Source organism: Pituophis catenifer, unplaced genomic scaffold (assembly GCF_029215685.1).
Source record: "Pituophis catenifer annectens isolate HBS135680 unplaced genomic scaffold, rPitCat1.0.hap2 SCAF_1, whole genome shotgun sequence".
NCBI classification, from domain to species: domain Eukaryota; kingdom Metazoa; phylum Chordata; class Lepidosauria; order Squamata; family Colubridae; genus Pituophis; species Pituophis catenifer.
The window spans coordinates 128,982,214-129,003,460 of record NW_027256881.1 but is presented as its reverse complement, the minus strand read 5'-3'; the positions used below and the strand labels follow the sequence as shown (position 1 = coordinate 129,003,460).

General features: G+C 36.6%; 1 protein-coding gene across 1 annotated transcript in view; it reads right to left on the bottom strand.

The window, feature by feature from the left end:
* ERICH1 (glutamate rich 1) overlaps positions 1 to 21,247 on the bottom strand; it is a 107,531-nt gene that overhangs the window by 24,654 nt on the left and 61,630 nt on the right. The window contains exon 4 of the mRNA XM_070954979.1: positions 6,668 to 7,030. Coding sequence (XP_070811080.1) covers positions 6,668 to 7,030 — 363 coding nt within the window. The remainder of the gene's footprint in view (positions 1 to 6,667; positions 7,031 to 21,247) is intronic.

Genomic DNA, 21,247 nt, shown 5'->3' with positions numbered 1-21,247 from the left:
TCAGTTGACATTTAAGAAAGAAGGCTGACAGGGCTTCCGCTTGGCTCCGCGAGCCTCGAAAGACGTTCTTTTGAGAGCGTCCACTCCCTGGCTCCGTTAAAACCCCAGAGCAGCTGACAAACGCTGTCTGGAGGCTTGAAATTCTCTCCCCGGGCAAAGGGGAGAGAGAAGAGCAGGCAGGTGGAGGTAGAACCCCCCCCGAACGCCCTAGGAAAACTCCTGGGGCGTGAAGGGTGCGCGTTCCCTAAAAGCCTGTCAAGCCGCTCCAGACCAGGGACGTCTCCGCTAATTAGCGGAATTAGAAGCCGCGACCAATCTTGCTGAATGGAAATGAGGGAATTAACATCTTGAACTAACAGCAGGCGGAACGAGCAAGGAGAAATCAGACTGCAAGTATTTTTTACCTAACTCCAATGCCTAGAGCCTCCTTCGGAAGTAATCACTTAGTACTTTGCAACAATATGGCGATTGAAGCTTGAAAGGGCGGGGGAAACGGAAAGTTACAGGAAAAGTTTCGTTTTGCTGGCAGCCCTTCACTTGGGAAAAAAAAAAAAGCTTTTGTGCTGACAGAAGAAGGACTTTAAACGTTAATTAATATTGGGAAATCTTTTGAGGAACTCTTCTTTTTGACTCTGATTAAATATAAAGACTAATTTCAAACTGGAAATGGCCTCAAAGTCTGTAAAAACGGTTCCTACTAAAGAAACTGGGAGTGCTGGTAGCTCCCCAGCTCATATTCCTAGATTACAAGTTTCTGCTCCTCCAGCGGATCCACAGACCCTAACGTTGGAAATGTTGCAACAAGCTCTCCAAATCACCCAAAATAAAATTGTTGATGTGATTGATGAAAAAATTAAGGAAACTAATGAAAAAATTAAGGAAACTAACGAAAAGATACAGGCTGTGTCAGATGAGATTGCAATTCGCAATCAGGGGATTAGGGATGATATATTAATGGCATTTAAGTGTCTGGCAGGCAATATTGAGATGGTGGATGATAGAGTTGAGGAAATTAAACAATCTTCTGAAATTTTGGATAGTAAAATGGGAGAGGCTCAAAACAGAATTCGAAGGGCTGAAGACGACGTAATAATGATACAATACAGGGACATGGAATTTGCTTTAAGATTCAGAGGGGTGAAGGAGAATCAACAAGAGAATTTGAGAGAAATGATGTCTGAGGCATTGGCACCGCTGGTGGGGGAGTCAAAAAATGATCTGGGCTGGCAGATGGACAAGCTGTACCGCATTAATTCTTGGATTGCTAGACAGAAACATCTACCAAGAGACATTGTGATATATTTTACTACAAGGAGAGTACGTAATGAAATTTTACAGGCTACTTTTAAAAACAAGCTTCGGGTGGGAGGCCAGGAAGTAATGACAATGAAAGAAATCCCCCCTAAGATCTTGAGAGCTAGAAGGGAGTATGCCTTTCTGGTGGATGAGCTGAGAAAACGTCAGATACAGTACAGATGGGAGGTGCCAACTGGACTAGTGGTGACTTACTCAGGAGAGAGATATCGGCTTAATACAATTTGGAAAGCAAGAGATTTTTACACTAATGTATTAAAGGCTGGCACACCCAAACTAACTAAATCACCAGAAGGCAAAAGAAAGAAAGAAGTAATGGAAGCTGAGACAGAAGAGCTCTTGACAGTAGTTCAGGGGGGAGCTTTGGCTGATCAAGAAGAAACATTACAAATCCAAATGGCTACTCAAGAGTTGGCGCTGATTGATTTCTCGCAGTTACCAAAGGACCAAAGACAGACCAGATCGGTGACAGCTAGACTCAAGGAAGAATTAAGACAGCAACAATCCCAGATGGCAACTCAAGAAATGATTCAAGATACTACTAAAACAGGAGCAGTGGGGGGCGCAAGACCTAAAACTCAAATGAGATCAGAGCATCAGGACTTGCTTCAGAGGCTCCAAAGGCCCAGAGATAGGAACTAGATTTTTGACCTGGAATGTTAATGGCTTGAATTCTCCACAGAAAAGAAGAAAAATATTTCACTATCTTAAGCAATTTAAGAATGAAGTAATTTGCTTACAAGAGACTCATATAAGAATACAAGATCAAAAATATTTGATTAATGCAAGACTTGGTACATCTTACGTAGCAGCAGCATCAGAAAAGAAAAATGGTATAGTTATATATTTGAAAAGAGACTTAGTTGCTAAATTAATTGAAGCAGACGATCAAGGAAGATTTTTAGCGATAGAACTTTTAGTAAAAGGAGAAAAAATACTTGTAATCGGAGTTTATGCCCCGAATCAACAACAAGAAAACTTTTATAATTTACTACATTCAAAATTGACACAGTGGGCATATAAAACTTGTATCCTGTTAGGCGACTGGAACGGTGTTTTGGACGTTAAAAAAGACAAGAAGGGACCTAAACAAAATGTGTTAACAAGAGCAAAATTGCCCAAAGCGTTTTGGGAAATGATGGACGACTGGGAGTTGAGAGATATCTGGCGTGAAAGAAACCCGGAAGAAAAAGATTTTACTTTTTTTTCAGATAGACATCAATCCTTTTCAAGGATTGATTTTATACTAATTACTAACGATCTTTTATCTAGGGTGAAAAATACGAAGATTTGCTCAAGAACATTGACAGACCATAGTCCAGTTTGGCTAGAATTGGAGTATGAGAAGGGGCCTAGGAGGTCCTGGAGGTTAAATGATAATTTGTTTAGGTATGAAGAAAATGTAAAAGAGTGTAAAAAATTTATGAAAGAATTTTTTGTTATGAATATGCAAAAGGGCACATCGATGGAAATGGTATGGGATGCAAGTAAGGCATATATGCGAGGAATTTTGATATATTTGAATAATAAATATAGAAAGAAACAGGGGACAAAAAGAAAAGAATTAGAAGATGAGATTAGTAAACAGGAACGGGCTTTAGTAGCTAATCCAACGGATAAGAAAATTAAAGAGGCAATCAATTTATTGAAAGGTCAATTTAATATGTTAATAGCAGATCAAGTGGCAACTAATTTAAGATATGCAAAACATAATACTTTTTACAATGCCAATAAACCAGGTAGGTGGTTAGCATATTTGTTAAGGAAAAAGCAAAAATCAAGGACAATAGAGAGAATAAAATATAAGGGTAAAGAGGTTTATGAGCAACAATTGATTAAAAAATCTTTTTTAGAGTTTTATTCGAGGCTGTATACTGGTGATAAAATTAAAGATATAGATATAGAGAGATTTTTGCAGAAAGAGAATATTTATACAATTTCAAATGAGCAGAGGGATAGTTTAAATCAATCGATAACGTCTGAGGAAATTGCGTTAGCAATTAAGCAGTTGAAAGTGGGTAAAGCTCCTGGGACGGATGGTTTGACGGCTATTTACTATAAAACCCTACAGGAGGAAATGATAGAACCGTTGAAAGAATTATTTAATAATATACAACAGGGAGGAAAGGTACCTCCAACTTGGAAGACAGCATTTATCTCGTTGATCCCAAAAGAAGGGCATGACGATACAGATCCTAAAAATTATAGGCCAATTTCATTATTAAATACAGACTATAAGATATTTGCTAAAATTTTGGCAAATAGATTAATGACAGTCATGCAGCAAATGATTCACCATGATCAAACTGGTTTTATAAATGGTAGACAAATGAAGAGTAATGTAAGGCAAATTGTTAACCTACTAGAGTATTTGGGAAGGAACAACCAGGTCCCCGCAGTGCTTGTGTTCTTGGATGCTGAGAAAGCCTTTGATAGATTGAATTGGCAATTTTTACTAAAACTAATAGAAAGGATGCAATTTGGAGAACAATTTGTACAATCTATTAAGGCAATATATCAAAAACAAACAGCGCAAATAATAGTTAATGGTGGTTTAACAGATGCTTTTAACATAGAAAAAGGAACAAGGCAAGGCTGACCTTTGTCCCCGTTATTGTTTATTTTGACGCTGGAAATTTTATTAAACAAGATACGCGAGATGAATACAATTAAGGGAATTAAAATTAGACAGCATGAATACAAGGTACGAGCATTTGCGGATGACCTGGTTGTTACCTTAACCCAACCGGTACAATCGATTACAGCCTTGATGGATATAACCTGCTTATATGGACAAGTATCTGGCTTTAAAATAAATGCAGCTAAAACAAAAATAATAGCTAAAAATATGGTTAGGAGCCAAAAAGAAGAGATAGAAAGGTTAACAGGATTTGAAGTAGTTAAGAAGGTTAAATATTTGGGGGTTTATATTATGACTGCAAATACGAAATTATATCAGTATAATATGAACCATTATGGCATAAAATACAGAAAGAGTTGGACAACTGGAAAAAACTACAACTGTCTTTGCTGGGAAGGATAGCCGCTGTAAAAATGAATATTTTACCAAAATTTCTATTTCTTTTTCAAATGATACCTATACTTAAAAAAGATGAGAACTTGAAGGAATGGCAGAAGGGCATAAACAAATTTGTGTGGGCAGGGAAGAAACCACGAGTTAAACAAAAGATATTGCAAGATACTAGAGAAAGAGGTGGTCTTAAGATGCCCAATTTAAGATTGTACTATGAAGCTGCTGCCCTCTCAGCAATCACAGATTGGATAAATTTAACAGAAGAAAAGATATTGAATATTGAAGGATATGGTTTGGTTTATGGCTGGCATGCTTACTTAGTGTATGATAAGAAAGTAGATAAGACTTTTAAAAGTCATATATTAAGAAATGCTCTATTGCGTGTCTGGAAAAAGTATAAATATAAACTAAATGATAGGTTACCAATATGGACAGTACCCAGACACGCGATAGAGAACATAAATTTAGAGCAAAAGCAAGATAAGATTACATATAAGGAACTCCTTTATAAGGAAGGAGTCAGACTACAGTTAAAATCCATGGAACAACTAAAAGAAGAAGGGATTATTAAGACTTGGTTTCAATATGGACAGCTGCTGGCCAGATGGAGAGAAGATCAAAAAATTGGTATTTTGCAGCAGGATGAGAATTTGATAAAGCAAATAAGAGATGAAGGTCAAATGCACATAAAAAGGTTGTACAATGCATTACTGGAAATAGATTCAGAAACAGAGTTAGTCAAGGATTGTATGATAAAATGGGCACAAAATGTAGGTGAACCAATAATGATGGAAACATGGGAAAAGATATGGGTTAGAAATGTAAGATTTACACAAGCACAAAATTTAAGGGAGAATTTTTACAAAATGTTTTATAGATGGCATTTAGACCCAAAAAAACTGGCTTGTATGTATCCGAATTTACAACCCAAGTGTTGGCGATATGAGTGTGAAGATGCTACATATTTCCATATATGGTGGACATGCAAAAAGATTAAGGCTTTTTGGATAAAAATATGGTGGATTATTCAAAATATTTTGAAGAAAAAAATTAAATTTACACCACGTTTTTTTCTGTTGGGAATAGTTACGGATTGTACTGTAATAGAGACTAAGCTGGTTTTGAACTTAATAACGGCTGCCAGGTTACTGGTGGCACAGTACTGGAAGAAGGAAGATCCACCTACTATTGAGGAATGGACATTAAAAGTTGTGCATTTGGCGGAAATGGCAAAAATTTCATCATACCTTAAAGACCATTCAAATGAGAGAGATATATCGGAATGGAAAAAATGGATTGATTACATACAGAAGAAGTATCCGAATAAGAAGATTCATATAGCTTATGAATGAAATAATATTAAGTAGTTTATGTTTGTTTTTTCTGAGTTATAAGGAGTTAAGGACCTAGGGAGAACATGAAATGTAATAATTTGTTAGCACATTTTAGTTTTTGGTTTGTGAATGCTATACCCTGTGCTCGTTCTGGGAAGTCTAGGGAGGGGGGTGGGGGGGAGGGAGGGGAAGAAGGGGAGGGGGGGGTTAAGGGGGAAAGGGGGGGTGAAAATGTTTGTACTTTTCATAAAACTTTTCAATAAAAAAAAAAGAAAGAAAGAAGGCTGACAGGACTCTCCTCCAACAGTTCTGGACCCAGTCAGTTCAAGGTGACCTTTTCAGGGTTTGTTTTGTTAAGGCCTTCTCTTCAGAGGAGAGGAGAGGTAGTTTGTTTAGGGACCGTTCAAAGTTACAACGGCTCTAAAAAAAGTGACTTATGACTGCTTTTCACACTTATGACCGTTGCAGCATCCCCATGGTCATGTCACCAAGATTCAGACGCTTGGCAACTGGCTCATATTTATGACAGTTGCAGTCTCCCAGGGTCATGTGATCCCCTTTTGCGACCTTCTGACAAGCAAAATCAATGGGTTTTGCTGAGCACATTGTAAGCCGCCCTAAGTCTTCGGAGAAGGGCGGCATATAAATCAAATTAAAAAAAAAATGGGGACGCCAGATTCACTTAACAACTACGGCACAAATGGGGGCAAAACTCACTCCACAAACGTCTCATTGAGTAACAGAAATGTTGGGCTCAATTGTGGTCCCAAGTCAAGGACTACCTGTATCCTGTTGCCTTAACCTGCAAGGTGAATCTAAAATAGCTTGCATAGGCCCAATTGGAGTTATGTATGTATTTTCTTTCTTTCTCAAATTGAGAGCACAAAGCCATCATCAGTCTTTCTCCCTCCCTATATCTGACAGTGGAAAAATAATTTGTTTCCCCTCCTTCAAGTCACTGTCATGTGTGATGAAATATACCTACTGTCAGAAAAATAGATTTCCTGTGTTGCTTGCAAAAAATCCAGTATGTCATCTACTTTATCCGCAACTTCAAACTCTCTCTCTCTCTTTTCTTCAGGCATATATGTGAATTCGGTAGCAACGGGTTTTCCTAGTAAGCCAGCTACTCTCATTTTTTCTTTCCGCCGCTTCTTTTTCATTTTCCTCTTTTGGTTTTGAGTCAAGTTTGGACCGTCCCTGTGTTGCAGCTGCAAGTTATCTCCAGTCGGGTTTTCACGCCCTCCACATCTTGCTGGACTTCCATGTCCATCAGCAGGAGTTTGACAAACATTCTTCCATTTTTTCCTCCGCCGCTTTCTTGGAAGTTGTCCTTTATCATTCTCCTCTGTGCATTGAAAGAAAAACACAAGGGACTGTAAATATAATAGGGGGGTATGGAGCAATTTGGCTATCTGGATAAAAATATCCCTTTTCTCTAAGACGGTGATGCTTAATAATCTCAGATGGGGGAGAGAGAGAAAATTCATTTTGATTACAAGTACAGGTAGTCCTCGACTTACAACAGTTCATTTAGTGACCATTCAAAGTTACAACGGCACTGAAAAAAGTGAGTTATGGTCGTTTTTCATACTTAGGACTGTTGCAGCATCCCCACGGTCACATGATAAAAAATTCATATGCTTGGCAACCGATTTATAACGGTTGCCGTCTCCTGGGATTATGGGATCACCTTTTGTAACCTTCTGACAGGCAAAGTCAATGGAGGGGCCAGATTCCCTTAACACCTACAGCGATTCACTTAACAACTGTGGCAAGAAATGTTGTCAAATAGGTCAAAATTCACTTAACAAATGTCTCACTTAGCAACAGAAATGTTGGCTTCAATTGTGGCCATAAGTTGAGGACTACCTGTACTTTTATTCTTCATTTACCATAAGTATATTCCTCATTAATGAGTGGCATGAACTCTCTCTCTCTCTCTCTCTCTCTCTCTCTCTCTCTCTCTCTCTCTCTCACACACACACACACACACACACACACACACACACACGCGCGAAGACAAATTAGTATTACAGTATAAGGAGTCTTACGTTTTGATGAGCGGGGGCTGGCCAACACAAAGGAGAGAATGAAGTGAGATAAGCACAAATGCTGAGTATTACTATTTGATTTGAATAGGAATGAGGGCCTCTTCATTTGTGTCATATAATTATAAACACATAACATTCACTGAGCAAATAAAATAGACATAAAATAGGTCATAGAAATTTAGCACATGTAAAAATATGTAAGTATTTAACACTTAAATAAATATTTAAAACTAAGTGTCATTTAGTTTTAATCCTATTAAATTATTAGAATTGAAAGTAAATGATATTCACTCAGGATTGGGCCATGTGGACAGTGTTCTCTCTTGCCAGCATGAGGTCTTCCTCCATACATGTTGAAGGACATTGTAGCATGTGTGAAATGGATTATTCTTCTCCCCACATACTCTATACACAGAGTCTTGTCATGTATCTGCATGTCTTCTATAGGGAACCCTCATGTGAAGATGAGAACTAAAGGGCTAAGACGCAACTTTACGAAATTAGAAGAACTGGAAGAAACGATTGCAGTAACACCAATTTATGTTCCTTTAATTAAGCAAATTACAGCTTAGAAGAATGTATGCAAGAAGCTTCAAGGTCAACTTAAATAATTTCCAATTAAATAGTGGGTAACATGGGAGATCCCTCCCTCAAAAATGATTGTTTATAAGGTGGCTAGCTATGTTCTCAAATAAAAATATATAAGGAATTATATCCCATGTTCTCTGACACACCCATATCTCTGCAGATACATGACAAGACTCTGTTTTCAGCTAATGCCAACAAGAATGACAATACTGTTTTAAATACTCATCTACGTCTACTGCTGAGTTGTTTATTAATATTGTTCTATCAGCTGGCACTAGCTTCGTCTCAACTTTATTATATATTATCTTTGCTACTGTACCATGTTTCACATTTTTAATTCACCTCTGCAGTGTCCAGAAGATGCCCTTCACTGAGAGGTCTACAAGCAGAATTAATATGCACATACACCTGAGAAACCAGTGATAAAAAAACATACGAGAAAAATCTATGTTTTGGGTTTCTAAATGTTTTATTTTTGCTAGTTTGGCTTCTGGCACCCAATATTCATCCGGTGCCCCAGCTACAATTCATCCCCAGCCTTTATACTAATAAATTTGCTCTAAAGATGAGAAATGCAATTTCATTTTTGTAACCTCTCGGTTCTCGGGCTTTGTTATCTCTGAAACACTTCCTCTCTCTTTTCATAATATCAGCTCCAGAGTTGCAAGTTCTTTAACTGACAGATGAGTGACTCACTGCAGAGCAGTTCTGATCCCTTCAAAGGAGGAGGAATAAAAAACCCATTTGCAATTCAACGCTGCAGCACAAAAAAGACTGAAATAATTTGCACCACAAACCTACACCGAACAGTGTTTTACCTGTATGACAATTGAAACAAACATCTCCTGGGAGAATACAGACAGATGAGAGGAAGAACAAATGACAAATACATTCCAGCCCTGCATAAGCTGGTACAGATGTTAAGGTATCATTGCTTAAGCTCCCTTTTTAAAGAAAAAAAAATGTAACGAGATCTGTGGCTTGAGCAAAGAGGGGTTATACGTTTTTTCTATGCTGACAGAAAACCATAATCCTACATACACTTATCTGGGAGGAAGTCCAAGAGAAACTCATCCATTAGTTATAGAAACATTGCAACCTTTGTTCAAAAACCGAAAACAATGTTTGTGTGTGACCATGAAGAATATATGAATCACTTTGAATTGGTTGTATAAAGCACCTCATGGAAGTTCTCTTTGTCTAGCAATCTCAATAACAATAATAGAAATATTTGATAAAGAGGAATACATGAAGGGTTTCTGTAGGAAACATATCTGACCTCTTATTTATTTATAGCTCTTTCTTTCTATTATAGAATTTTTAGTAATGCACTGTAAGAAGAATTCTCCAGTATTTTCTCATCCAATTTAGGGGGTCAAACTAGGTGTTCATTTTAGCGAACAATTATAACCATGTGTCCTCTCGCTAGGTCCTGCATAGGAGTAGTAAGTAACAGCTATTCTATTCTTTGGTTTATTCACCTTCATGGGTATATAGAGTAGAAGTTTAATCTTAAAGGAAACAGTATACCAGAGCTCTAGCTTTAGCTGTTTACCAATGTTAGATATTCTGTATCTTTAATATATGGTTGCAAAGGAGTGGATTGCTAAAAAGAGACAGTTCTTAGACTAAACAAAGAGTTCTTTATGAACACCTGTGGTGTTATGAATTATCACTATGCAATTACGCTTGCTCATAGGTCTTCAGCTACTGAAAATAATTAGTCCAGTGTTCATATCTGTGTGATGGAAAACTTACAATTATTTCCAAGTATCCATGAACACAGAAGGTGGCTGCTTAAAGACCATTAGCTGCAATTCTTCTCACCAAGCTGCCATCCTGGGACAAGAATGTATGTCACTTTGCGCATTTTGGAGGGATGGAGGAAAGTGGCAGTTGTGCTGAAATATAGCAATAATGACAATTCTTTTACTGGGATTATTAGCATTGCAACTGATTTTCAGGAAGCTATTGATAAGTCTGCTCTAACACCAAGATGGAGGAATTTCAGCTGTGACCTAACATGAAGGAATTTCAGCTGTAAGCTAATATTAGGGAAGCTGGGGGGAAAAAAACATACTCATATGTATACTTGTTATTAGCACTACGTTTCTGAATCACCTGTTACTTAAATATATCATTAGCAACTTTCCCCAACAAATAAAACAACTTAAAATAAGAAAAAAAAAACTTTCAATAAATTAAATAATTTTAAAAATCTACCAAAACCAATATTAACTAAAAGCCTGACTACTGATATCTACTTTTAAAGCTTCCTCCAACCATCCAAAGATTCAACAATTATTCTAAATCTAAGGGGTCATTACAGAGAAGGGCTAACTTTGAATTTCTGCTAGGAGAATCAGCACCTGTTGCAAGATTTCTTCGATAGACTAGGCTTGAAGTGTCCAGGTTTTAAATAACCATCGGCAATTATTTGGCAAGTGCTTATTTCCTGTATTTTGCCAGGAAACTAACTGGCAACCTTTGAATCAATCAGGCTGCCAAATTTTGAATCCACAGATTTTTTTTTCTATAACCTCTCTAGTCAAATTCAAGCACAACAGGTTGAGTCTGCCAGTAGCAATAGCAATAGCACTTAGACTTACGTACCACTTCATGGTGCTTTACAGTCCTCTCTAAGCAGTTTATAGAGTCAGCATACTGCCCCCAACAATCCGGGTTCCCATTTTACCAAGTTTGGAAGAATGGAAAGCTGAGTCAACCTTGAGCCGGTCAGGATTGAACTGCTGGCAGTCACAGAAATTAGCCTGCAATACTGCATTCTAACCACTGCACCACCATGGCTCCAACCTTCAAGTTACTGGCAGATGTACCAGTGTAATTTTCTTTTAAAATGAACAAACGTGGTTGATTGGCTAAGCCTGGTTTAAAATACCATATTTTTCAGAGTATAAGACACACCTACCTTTTTTGGTTGTTGTTTTTTTTTAAGTTTTTTTTAATTTTTTAGATAAACACACATACAAACATACAATGTATTTTCTTGAACAGAGTATTTGGCCGGTTCACAAATTTAAACAGCGTTTAGTCATTTCAATTAAATTTACAATTTCTATATTTCCTTTTTGCCATACTTATTCCTCATCTATTTTTTTTTAAAAAAACAATATTACCCTTCATTCTCATCTCTAATGTTAATCAAATTCAATTTTTCCCTTCTATTCTATATTATACCCCTTCCCATTGTCATCTATTTTTATATTCATCCTCACATTGGTTAATTATGTAATATAACAATTGTTTAATACAAATTCAACATTTTTATATAAATCAATTAGTTATATAACTATCTTTTTTGTATATTAATCAATATGAACATGAATATTCCAATTATTTCCATGCAATCCAATTTCTTACAAATCAATTAATTATATTTACCAATAATAAACCAAATAATTTCCCTCATATATTCCTCCAAACCACAACTTAACCATTTCTGCTTTCAACACAATATACAATTAATTAATAGTATCTCAATTATTACAATTCCCTAGTTAAATAGAGCTTTCCCCTTATGTTACTCATTTTCACATCTTAAACTCTCCCAATAACCCAAAGCTTTGCCCATATAGAAAAATATTCCAATTATTATTCATTTCATTTTTACAATCATGATTTCCCATTAATTTCTTACTACTATTCATATTTCAATTCTAAATATGTATAACATCTTTCTCTTTCATTTCTTTTTCTTTTTCTCCCTTCCCATTTTTATTTTTGCCTTTTTTCTTTTGTGTTTTAAAATCTTGAACTCTCCTCTTTTGCCCTAAATTTCCCATTGTTTGCACCTACCTTTTTTGGTGAAGAAAAAGAAATCTCCCTCTGCCTCATTTTGCCACGTTGCAGTAAACAGCCTGCTTTACTTTCAGTTTCGCTTTTCAGCATAGCTTGATTAGCACAAGGGGAAAAAAAAATCTGTTCCAGCACTCTTTACAGCAAGCAGCAGAGCCCTGCGCAAAACAGCTGAGAGCAAATCAGCTGAGAGTTGGGAGGCCGATCTAATCAACTTGTGGTAATTAGCCTATGCTGAAGCTGAAAGGAGCTGTTTTTTCTTGCTGTTTGCTTGCAAGGAGGTAACTGCTGCGAGGCACAGGCCAAAGGGTTGGGGCCAGTGGGTGGGCAGGGCTACATTCGGTGCATAAGACGCACCTAAATTTTCACCCCCTTTTGGGGGGTAAAAAGGTGTGTCTTATACTCCAAAAAATACGGTAAATGTTCCTGCTATTGCCTCAGTTTGAGGTATAGACATCGTTCTGAAGATGTATATAACCCTATCAATTGTAAGTGCTATCATGGTGCTCCAATCTTGTTTGGAGCCAGCTTCCTTTTTTTTCCTCTTTAAGCCAGCCCATGGCCACCAGAAAAGTTGGTCATCTCAGAAAACTCTTCAAAAAAGCCATCGTGGCACACTGTATTTCATCAGATGAAGAGTCAGGAAGGACTCCCTCAACAATTTCATGCAGATGTAAAAAGTGATGAAGGCAAAAGAGCCCTAGTACTGAAAGCAAACTCTACCCAGAGCCTGGAGTTCAATCCTGACAGGCTCAAGGTTGATTCAGCCGTCCATCCTTCCGAGGTTGGTAACACGAGGACCCAGATTTTGGAAGGCAATATGGTGACATTTTAAACCACCCAGTGAGTGATGTAAAGCACTATGAGCACTATGTAAGTGCTATTGCTATTCCTAGAAGGGAGACACAGGATCTCTATATAAATTATCTGAAATAATTGTGTAGAAAATCAGCCTAAGAGATCAGAATGGAACAGCTACAAAGCAAGTGCAGATCCATCCCTTTCCCTCCCACCGAGATAATACAGAATAATATGGTAGATGGCTGATAAAAACAATTGTCACACTCCCTCTGTGTGACAAAAAAATCATCAAGCCATCTAAGGCAATTTTAATGCCACAGCCCTCTTCCTAAAAATACGTTGTGAAATATGCCATGTGGCATAATACCATCATACTGAGTTTTCCCATTACCTTTTCTTATCCCAGGCAGTAGTGGTTGCTGCCAGAACACACAGCAGGGAGGCAGATTTTGGCAGCCACCCATGTTTTCGTTAACTTCTATTTTCACCCTCATTCTGCCGAACTGAAACACAATGTTCAAGATGTCTTGTTTCAAAGATCACATTGGAATGTATTTTACATCTTTTCCAGCTTATTCAAGCTGGTGTTGTGAACATGCCCAAACAATTCAACCTTTCATAGATATGAATCCAGATCTCTACACAACTGAGATTTCCCTCCTGTTAAGGACAAAATGTTGAAGGTAACTTGTACCATATATATCTGCTCTTAATCTTGGCAACAGGTTGCCTCCATTTTCCATTTCAGATATATTGGAAGGAACCAGCACTGTGTCTCACCTAGCAAGCAACATGATGAATTCAAGGAGCTTACAAACATGGAAATAACCCATCTTTCATTGTTGTCCCTTACAGCTGCTAAATTAAGGTAGTTATTTATAGCCCAATTCTCCATGACACTGTCTTGGCCCTTTTCAAAATTGTCAATTAGTGTCCATCATGTAGTAAATCCCAAGTTTAACTATCTCCAATTTGCTTCCTCATCATTTCTAGCTCAAATAATAGCCTGTGGATCGTTGCCAATCAAGCTTGATGAAACATACAAAGCGTTTCCCTGTATGTTCTGCAGCAGAATCAGGATTGCAAGATTATTAGAGACCTTGTTCTCAGTCTTTGAGAAGAACATTTCAGGAGCTACATAATTTATGACACTTAAAAGAACTGGTCTGAGATGTAGTAATAATTCTGAGAAATATGGAACCATGTTAGAAAACCCTAAACATTTATCTCCCCTTTATTTATTTTATTTTATTTTATTTGCAATTTTGTTTTTCCTAATCTGGCATGCCAAAATTTGGTTTATGAATGAGACATTCAAAGAGCCTCAAACGTTTTCCCTTCCATTTTTTTTTTATGCAGTGTATTCGGCTTGATGTAGTAACTATATTTATATACAGTTAGAGCTGTGGCGGAGCAGTGATTAGAGTGCAGTATTGCAGGCTAACTCACCCCTCATTGCCAGCAATTCGATCCCAACCGGCTCAAGGTTGACTCAACTTTCCATCCTTCTGAGGTAGGTAAAATGAGGAGCCAGATAGTTGGGGGCAATATGCTACTCTGTAAACCACTTAGAGAGGGCTGCAAAATGGTATATAAGTCTAAGTGATATTGCTATATGAATGTAGTTAGATCTTCTACCTCTTTAATGGCATTGATAAAAGTGGGGGAGGGGTGTTTCTCTCCAAATTTAACCATTATGTTATTTTATCCAATGGACTACTGTGGAATAGACTCCAGGAGCTGTTTTTTTAGAGATAAAAGCCATTCCACTGTGTATTCATAAACTTAGTGATCTGTATCTTAAAGTTATAATACCAATATCTATTATTAATACAATTTATTACATTTGTTTCCCACTGTTCACCCATGATCTTAAGAAAATTGACACAGTGCTCCCTCCTTTATTATTCTCTAATGGGAAGCTACTACTATATTGACTTTGCCTGCTGTGAACCTGGCTCCAATCATAGCTGACTTTTTGCAAAGGCAGAAGAAAAACTGCAATGCTAGATTTTTCCCCCCTCCCTTATAGCAGAATGTTTCCTTTAATGCATCATTTCACACACGGATAGTCTGCGAATGGGAGTGCTCTGAAACCTGAGATGCAACTTGGCAAAGAGCAGCTTGGGTCAAAGCGGATCTTGCTGTCCTGTGCTATTCAATATCGGCTTTGTGAAAATTTAACATTGGTTAAAGAATAAATAAAAGAGTTTGCGAAGGGAGGAAAGGAAGAAAAGAGTACCACATTTCTGATTTGTTTTTACTTTACTTCAGGAGAGGGCTTAAAAGGAGAAAATGGAAGGGACAGCTTTGAATATGTGTAATTGAATGATGACTATCTTGATGCATTAAGACAGCAGAGTAGAGTGTTTTTTCAAGCAATTATATCCATCAGTCCTTTCAGATTACAGTGGTGGATTGGAAAGTCACTGGCCAGCTACATGATTGCCAAAGTCCATTATTTTCAAGAAATAAAGCTTTTGCTTTCGGTATCTAATGGGGACACCAAGGGTATTTTCAATACAAAGGAAGACAGAAAGCAAAGTCACAGAGTGTTTTCAGAAATATTCACTAATCTAACCACGCATTATCCCTTCTCCATATATTCATTTAAATATTCCATATATTTTCTTTTACCCGGAAGACTAATACTGGTGATGTATTTTATCACTGCAGTGTTTTTTTAAAAAAAATTATTTTCAACAATCTTACTGGTGCTTAAAGACTTCTGAAATCACCTTAATTTGACATCCTCAAATTTATTTAGTTAATAGAATTCAGTGTTTAGGCTGCAGCTTTGGGGATAGATGTTTCATACCAGTCAGGTAGCAACATAAGTATTCTGATTTCACCTTATTGAAAACCTTGTGCCTCATTAAAGAATTATTATCACAATTTCTCTGGCAATTGATCTAATAATTATCATTATTACAAACTATCATAAATAGTGACAGCATTTATTTAATCCTAAAGACCTCATTAATTTAAATCTCCCCAAATGCTGATATCTAATTGCCCCAATTTTCTATTTCACATGCAAACACACAGAGACAGCATTTTTTTTTCCTCTTCTTCCTTTAATTACGAACCGGATTTAAATTTGTATATTTGGTTACATCCATTTCACATTCATTAAAATATAATCAAACATCTGAATGTTAGTGACACTATGGAAACAAATCTATGCTTTAGGAAACCAAAGACACTTCCATTTTGCCCAATGAATCTAAAATCCTTACATCCTATAAGACTGTACTGTTATTTAGTATTACAGAGTTTTAATAACTTTGATAATGGTAGCAAGACTGACTTCTTCTCAGTTATTCAACACTATTGATACAAAAATCAGGGTAAATTCTCCTAGTCAAGAGAAGGAGTCAGAAACTTTTCAAATCCAAAAAATGGATTTTGTAGGGAAAACGACGAAAAAGCAAAATCAAAGAGGGAGAAATTCTCCCTGTTCCTTCTTTCCCAGGTGTTCTATAAAATTCTATAAATCTGACATTCCGTTTAGTATTTTGTGATAACTCAGTTAGGGTGACTATCAATAATCAAACAGGTTGATTATTGGGATGCTGTCCTTCAGCTAACTCTAAACACAGGTAGTCCAAAATTCTAGGTCCCTTCTTTGATAGAAAGTCCCTGACATTTAATGTCTAAATTGTATCTACATTTTAATCCCTTTTGCATTTCTTTTAAAGTAACAGACGAACGCGCCTAAAAGACTGCCGCTTCAGCAATGGAGAAGAAGAAAGAAGGAGAAAATGAGCTTTTCTTTTCATTTCTTTACAACAGCATCTCTACCCTCCAGGGAAAGTGTGTCACTGGAAAGAAATGTCAAGGTTTCATTATGTTTCGTGCAAAGCATCTCTCTAATTTAATTTTCAGTGAAGCTGTCCATGTTCTGAATGGGGGTAGATTTATAAATTGCATTAACGGATGTATTATACTATTGTGGATGACTGCCGCACTATTAATCCAAAAGCCTTCAAAGATTTGCAAGGTCACTTCAGTCAGTTGGGTCTCAGCCTCACCCTTGTAACAGGTCCCATGGAAGTGACACCTGGATTTTGAGGCCACGTTCATTCAAATGGCCTTTAGACATGGGCCAGCTGATAAAACCTTCAATAACAGGAACAGCATGCTACTGAATAAAAGTAGCAAACAATTAAATTTATCTAAAGTTCTCCTTCTCAATTTGAATTCAGTGAGCATCTGCATTTGATAGGTTCAGTCTTTTGTCATTCTAACCTGACTGGCTTCATGGCCCCAGAGACAGCAACTCCAGCAATATTTTGTAGCAGCCCTTTTGTGCTGTATCAGAATGACACTTGGATGCAAGCACTTGGATTTATGGTCTCCTTGGTGGAGGAACCTTAATGTAATTCACTTGTTTTTAAAACAAAATAACCAATATTAGACAAGCGTGGTATCCAGTGTTATCTATTCAATTTGGATCTAGGTACGCAAAATTGGGTAAAAGCTTTAACACATTTCATTTATTCAGATGCACAGAAATGAGGAATCTGAACAAATAAGGGTAACAGATTTGAGCTATTAAGTTTTGAGTTTAAGTAAAGAATACCTGATGAATTCAGATGAGATTGTTTAGATGAACAGTGTTTAGAATTAAAATTTTACTTTATATGTAATAAGGAAAGAGCAGGAGTTTAATGCAAGACGTATAACTGGATGAAACTGTACAATATTCGTTAGTTTCTATCAGACATTTGTTTTAAGTGAGAAACATTTTCATGGCGGTACAATATATATAAAAACAGTTTTGAGAGAAAAAGCAGTTGTATAAGATAACCCAGATACGATATGGACTAATGTGTAAATGTCAACTGGTATATTTTTGAATATTTCCTGATCATCAAAATATTATAGATTATATAGACACAGATACTACTTTTATACTTGAATCAAACGTATTCTTAAAAAAATATATATCAAAATTTCAGAATTGCTAACGCTTTTCCTTAAAATTTCTGAAAATCGCACTATATTGCATTTTGGTATTAGACGGCATTACCATCTACAATTGGAAGAAACTTCCCTACCGGCTTCAAAGGAGTTTTTGTTCTGTATTACTAAGGTCACACAGACAATTGGCTTGTGCAAAGCTGTCAGCCTAAATCAGTGCATTCCGTTGACCGCCAATCTGATCCATGTCACCCTTGAGAAAATAATCCATTCATAACACAAGGCAGGTTAATATCAGAGTTAAGTATGTGACCGTTACATGCAAGGAATCAACAGGGCAGTCAGATATTGCCCTTGCTTCATCCTGCCCTCTGTAGGAACAACATTGAGGATGTGTGCCACCTTGCGGCTGTGGAAAAGAGATACACTTAAAATCCCTCCATTTTTTTAATACATTAGGAAGAAAGGGGAATTATTCATATTCCTTGCTTGCTGAAGAAAGGGGCCATTTGCGGCATTGCGTAGATGACTTGCATTCTCTTTTGCTTATGTGCTCAGAAGGAAATAGAAATAAATATGAATTTTTGTCTGGGAAGAAAGCAAAATTAAAATAAGAGTGTTCGGTGAGAATTAAACAATATCTTATTCAAACTATGTGAGTGAGACTTTAAGTTTCCGTATATGGAAATGATAGTATAGCAATATATGAAAAAAAAAAAACAATCACTTGGGGAAAATCTGTTCAGGCAAAATCATGCTCCAGTTCAGAAGTGGGCAATTTTTTGGTCACTGAAGACCAGTCTTCTGTTGTTTGGGGATGGGACAGGACTGCAATGGAATGGACCATGGATGGAGATAACATTTTTCCCTTCTCTTAATTTTTTAAGGTTAATTTAAAAAGGAGTATGCCAAGATTAGTTTATTTTTCACATTACAATTTTTATGTTTCCAAGTTTAAATGGCGATAAATCATCCTTTCTGTTTTTGTTTTCCACTTGTGCTTGGAGAAAATCTGAGGATTAAAAAGAATGGGATTGTTAAGGCAACAGGGAGACATAGGCTACTCCTGGAAGAAAATTAGTATAAAGGGCATTTTCATATCAGTTTGCATTGCACAGGTCAATATGAAAATTTAAAACAAACAATTTCAAATAATTTTTGAGCACAGCTCTGCCTAAACTGTATTCTTACAGAGTTGCTACAGTAAAATATAACTGCTTAGATGTTTGCTGTACAAATGTCCCAGCAACATTGGAAGGGTCTATTCCTTAAAATGTGCAAAACGGGGGGTGGAAAATCGAGACAACTTTTTCTGTCTTTTCTTTTTCTGACAGCTTTTTCCACTGGATTATAAGGGTTTTTTTTCCCCATTAGCAGATCAAGAATGAACAAAAAAAATATTCATAACTTGCTTCTCCTTGATTTATTGAGTAATGTTTGACCATCCAAAGCCAAATTGTGAAAAAGTAACAACAAATGGAGTGAAATGGTTAAAGTTGAAATTGTTAGCACATGATAAGATGGCATCAACTTGAAATTGAATCCAGGAAGTAATTGAGGAAAACATAGATTTGGCACCTGAAACCTTTCTTCTGGGAGTACTAAAGAGGACATACGAGAAAAGAAAGAGATACTTAATTATACATATTATTACGGCAGCCAGATTAACATACGCACAGCATTGGAAGAAAAGGGAATACCATCAGAAGATCATTTAATTTGGAAAATCCTAGAATGCGCCGAGATGAGCAAACTAACGTATGAGATTAATGAGAAAGAGGAATTGGAATACTACGGTGTAGGGACTATGGTATAAATGAATGGAAGATAGAATAAAGAAAGGAAAAGAGATACTTAAAATAGCCAAATAAGGAGGTAAATTAGGAGATATTATAAGTTAAGAATGTATTCAATCATTATTTATATCACCACTGTCTAACCGATATTCTGTGTATTGTATTACAACGTAATCCAATAAAAATTTTAAAAAAAAATGGCATCAACTTATTACGAAAAAGAGGCATCATCCATCATATCATAGGTCATATAACGCATAGGGAATCGCATACACATCCATGTACTCTTCATGAAATGGGGACAGAAGTTTATAACCCTCTTCCTGGTCAGTAATCTAAACTGGGATAATTGTCTTCTCCATACTTGACATTATATAGAATGAAGAAGAAAAATGGTGCTCATTTGATTAAACCCTGTCTATTTTACCTGGAATACCATCCATTTTCTCCCTACATTTTCACGTGGCTCTCTGAAAATGCAGAGTAGAGAATGAGCAGTGTGCTTGCCGGCCTTTTCTTCCTTTGGCTATTAAGCAGAAACTACAGATCACCAAGACCAACGATTCCTCCCGCTGCTAATTTGCTTAGCAACCTAAAATGGTTCTTCATCAATTATGTTTTAAAACTGGTTGCTCATTTTTAAAAAGATTGTTTTCAAAACACAAGCACGCAAGCAGAACATAATGTGTGAAACACAAGGGCAGAGAGATACAAAGATTTTAAATGGATAAATGAAAATCTGTGTGGTGTAGCGGGTAAAATGCCGAGTCTGAGGAGACCAAGATCCAAGTTCCTGCTGAGCTATGGAAGCTTCTTGGATGACTTAGGGCTGGTCACCTACATCTCTTTCAGATGAAACCACTTCACAGAATTATTGTTGTTGTGGAGATAAATGGATGTTGCCTTGAACTTCAGGAGAGAAAAACAGCATGCAAAAGCTAACAAGCAAATTTACAGCTCAGGATAGAGCCGTGCTCTACTCATTGAAGAATAAATGTCAGATCAGGTCAATATATGTGCTCTGGAACAACAAACTACCTGGAGTAATCTAAGCTTCCCTACGACATGTTAAATAATGCTGATAAATGTTGCATAAAATATTGCTAACAGATACATTGTATTAAGCTTTTAAATGGGCATTTTTAGAACTTTTAGCATAAACACATATACAAAATATAAAAAGGCTTAATGTACTAAAAAAAATCACACTTTTTAAACACATCCTGGTGATTTTAATTAATACAACAATGTGGTTACCTCTTGTTTTATAAAGCCTTGGAGAGGCAAGTTGCTGCGTTTCAGTTTTTTTGGATTAAAATTCTCATAATGTTCAGCCACCAGAGTGGTAGCTAAGACTAACACACCAGGAAGACACCAGATTGTCTGTTCCCAATGCACTTTTAAACGTGCTCTAAAAGTTAGATTAATACATTAATGCATTCTCAACCTATCTTGATTTAAATACATGATTTTGCCCAAATAGATTTGTAGAGTCAATGAGGAGAAAAACACTTGAATCTTTGATTTTATGGATTCTGTGATAATCATAATGCAGTACTTGAAAATAGACCATATTGATTTCTG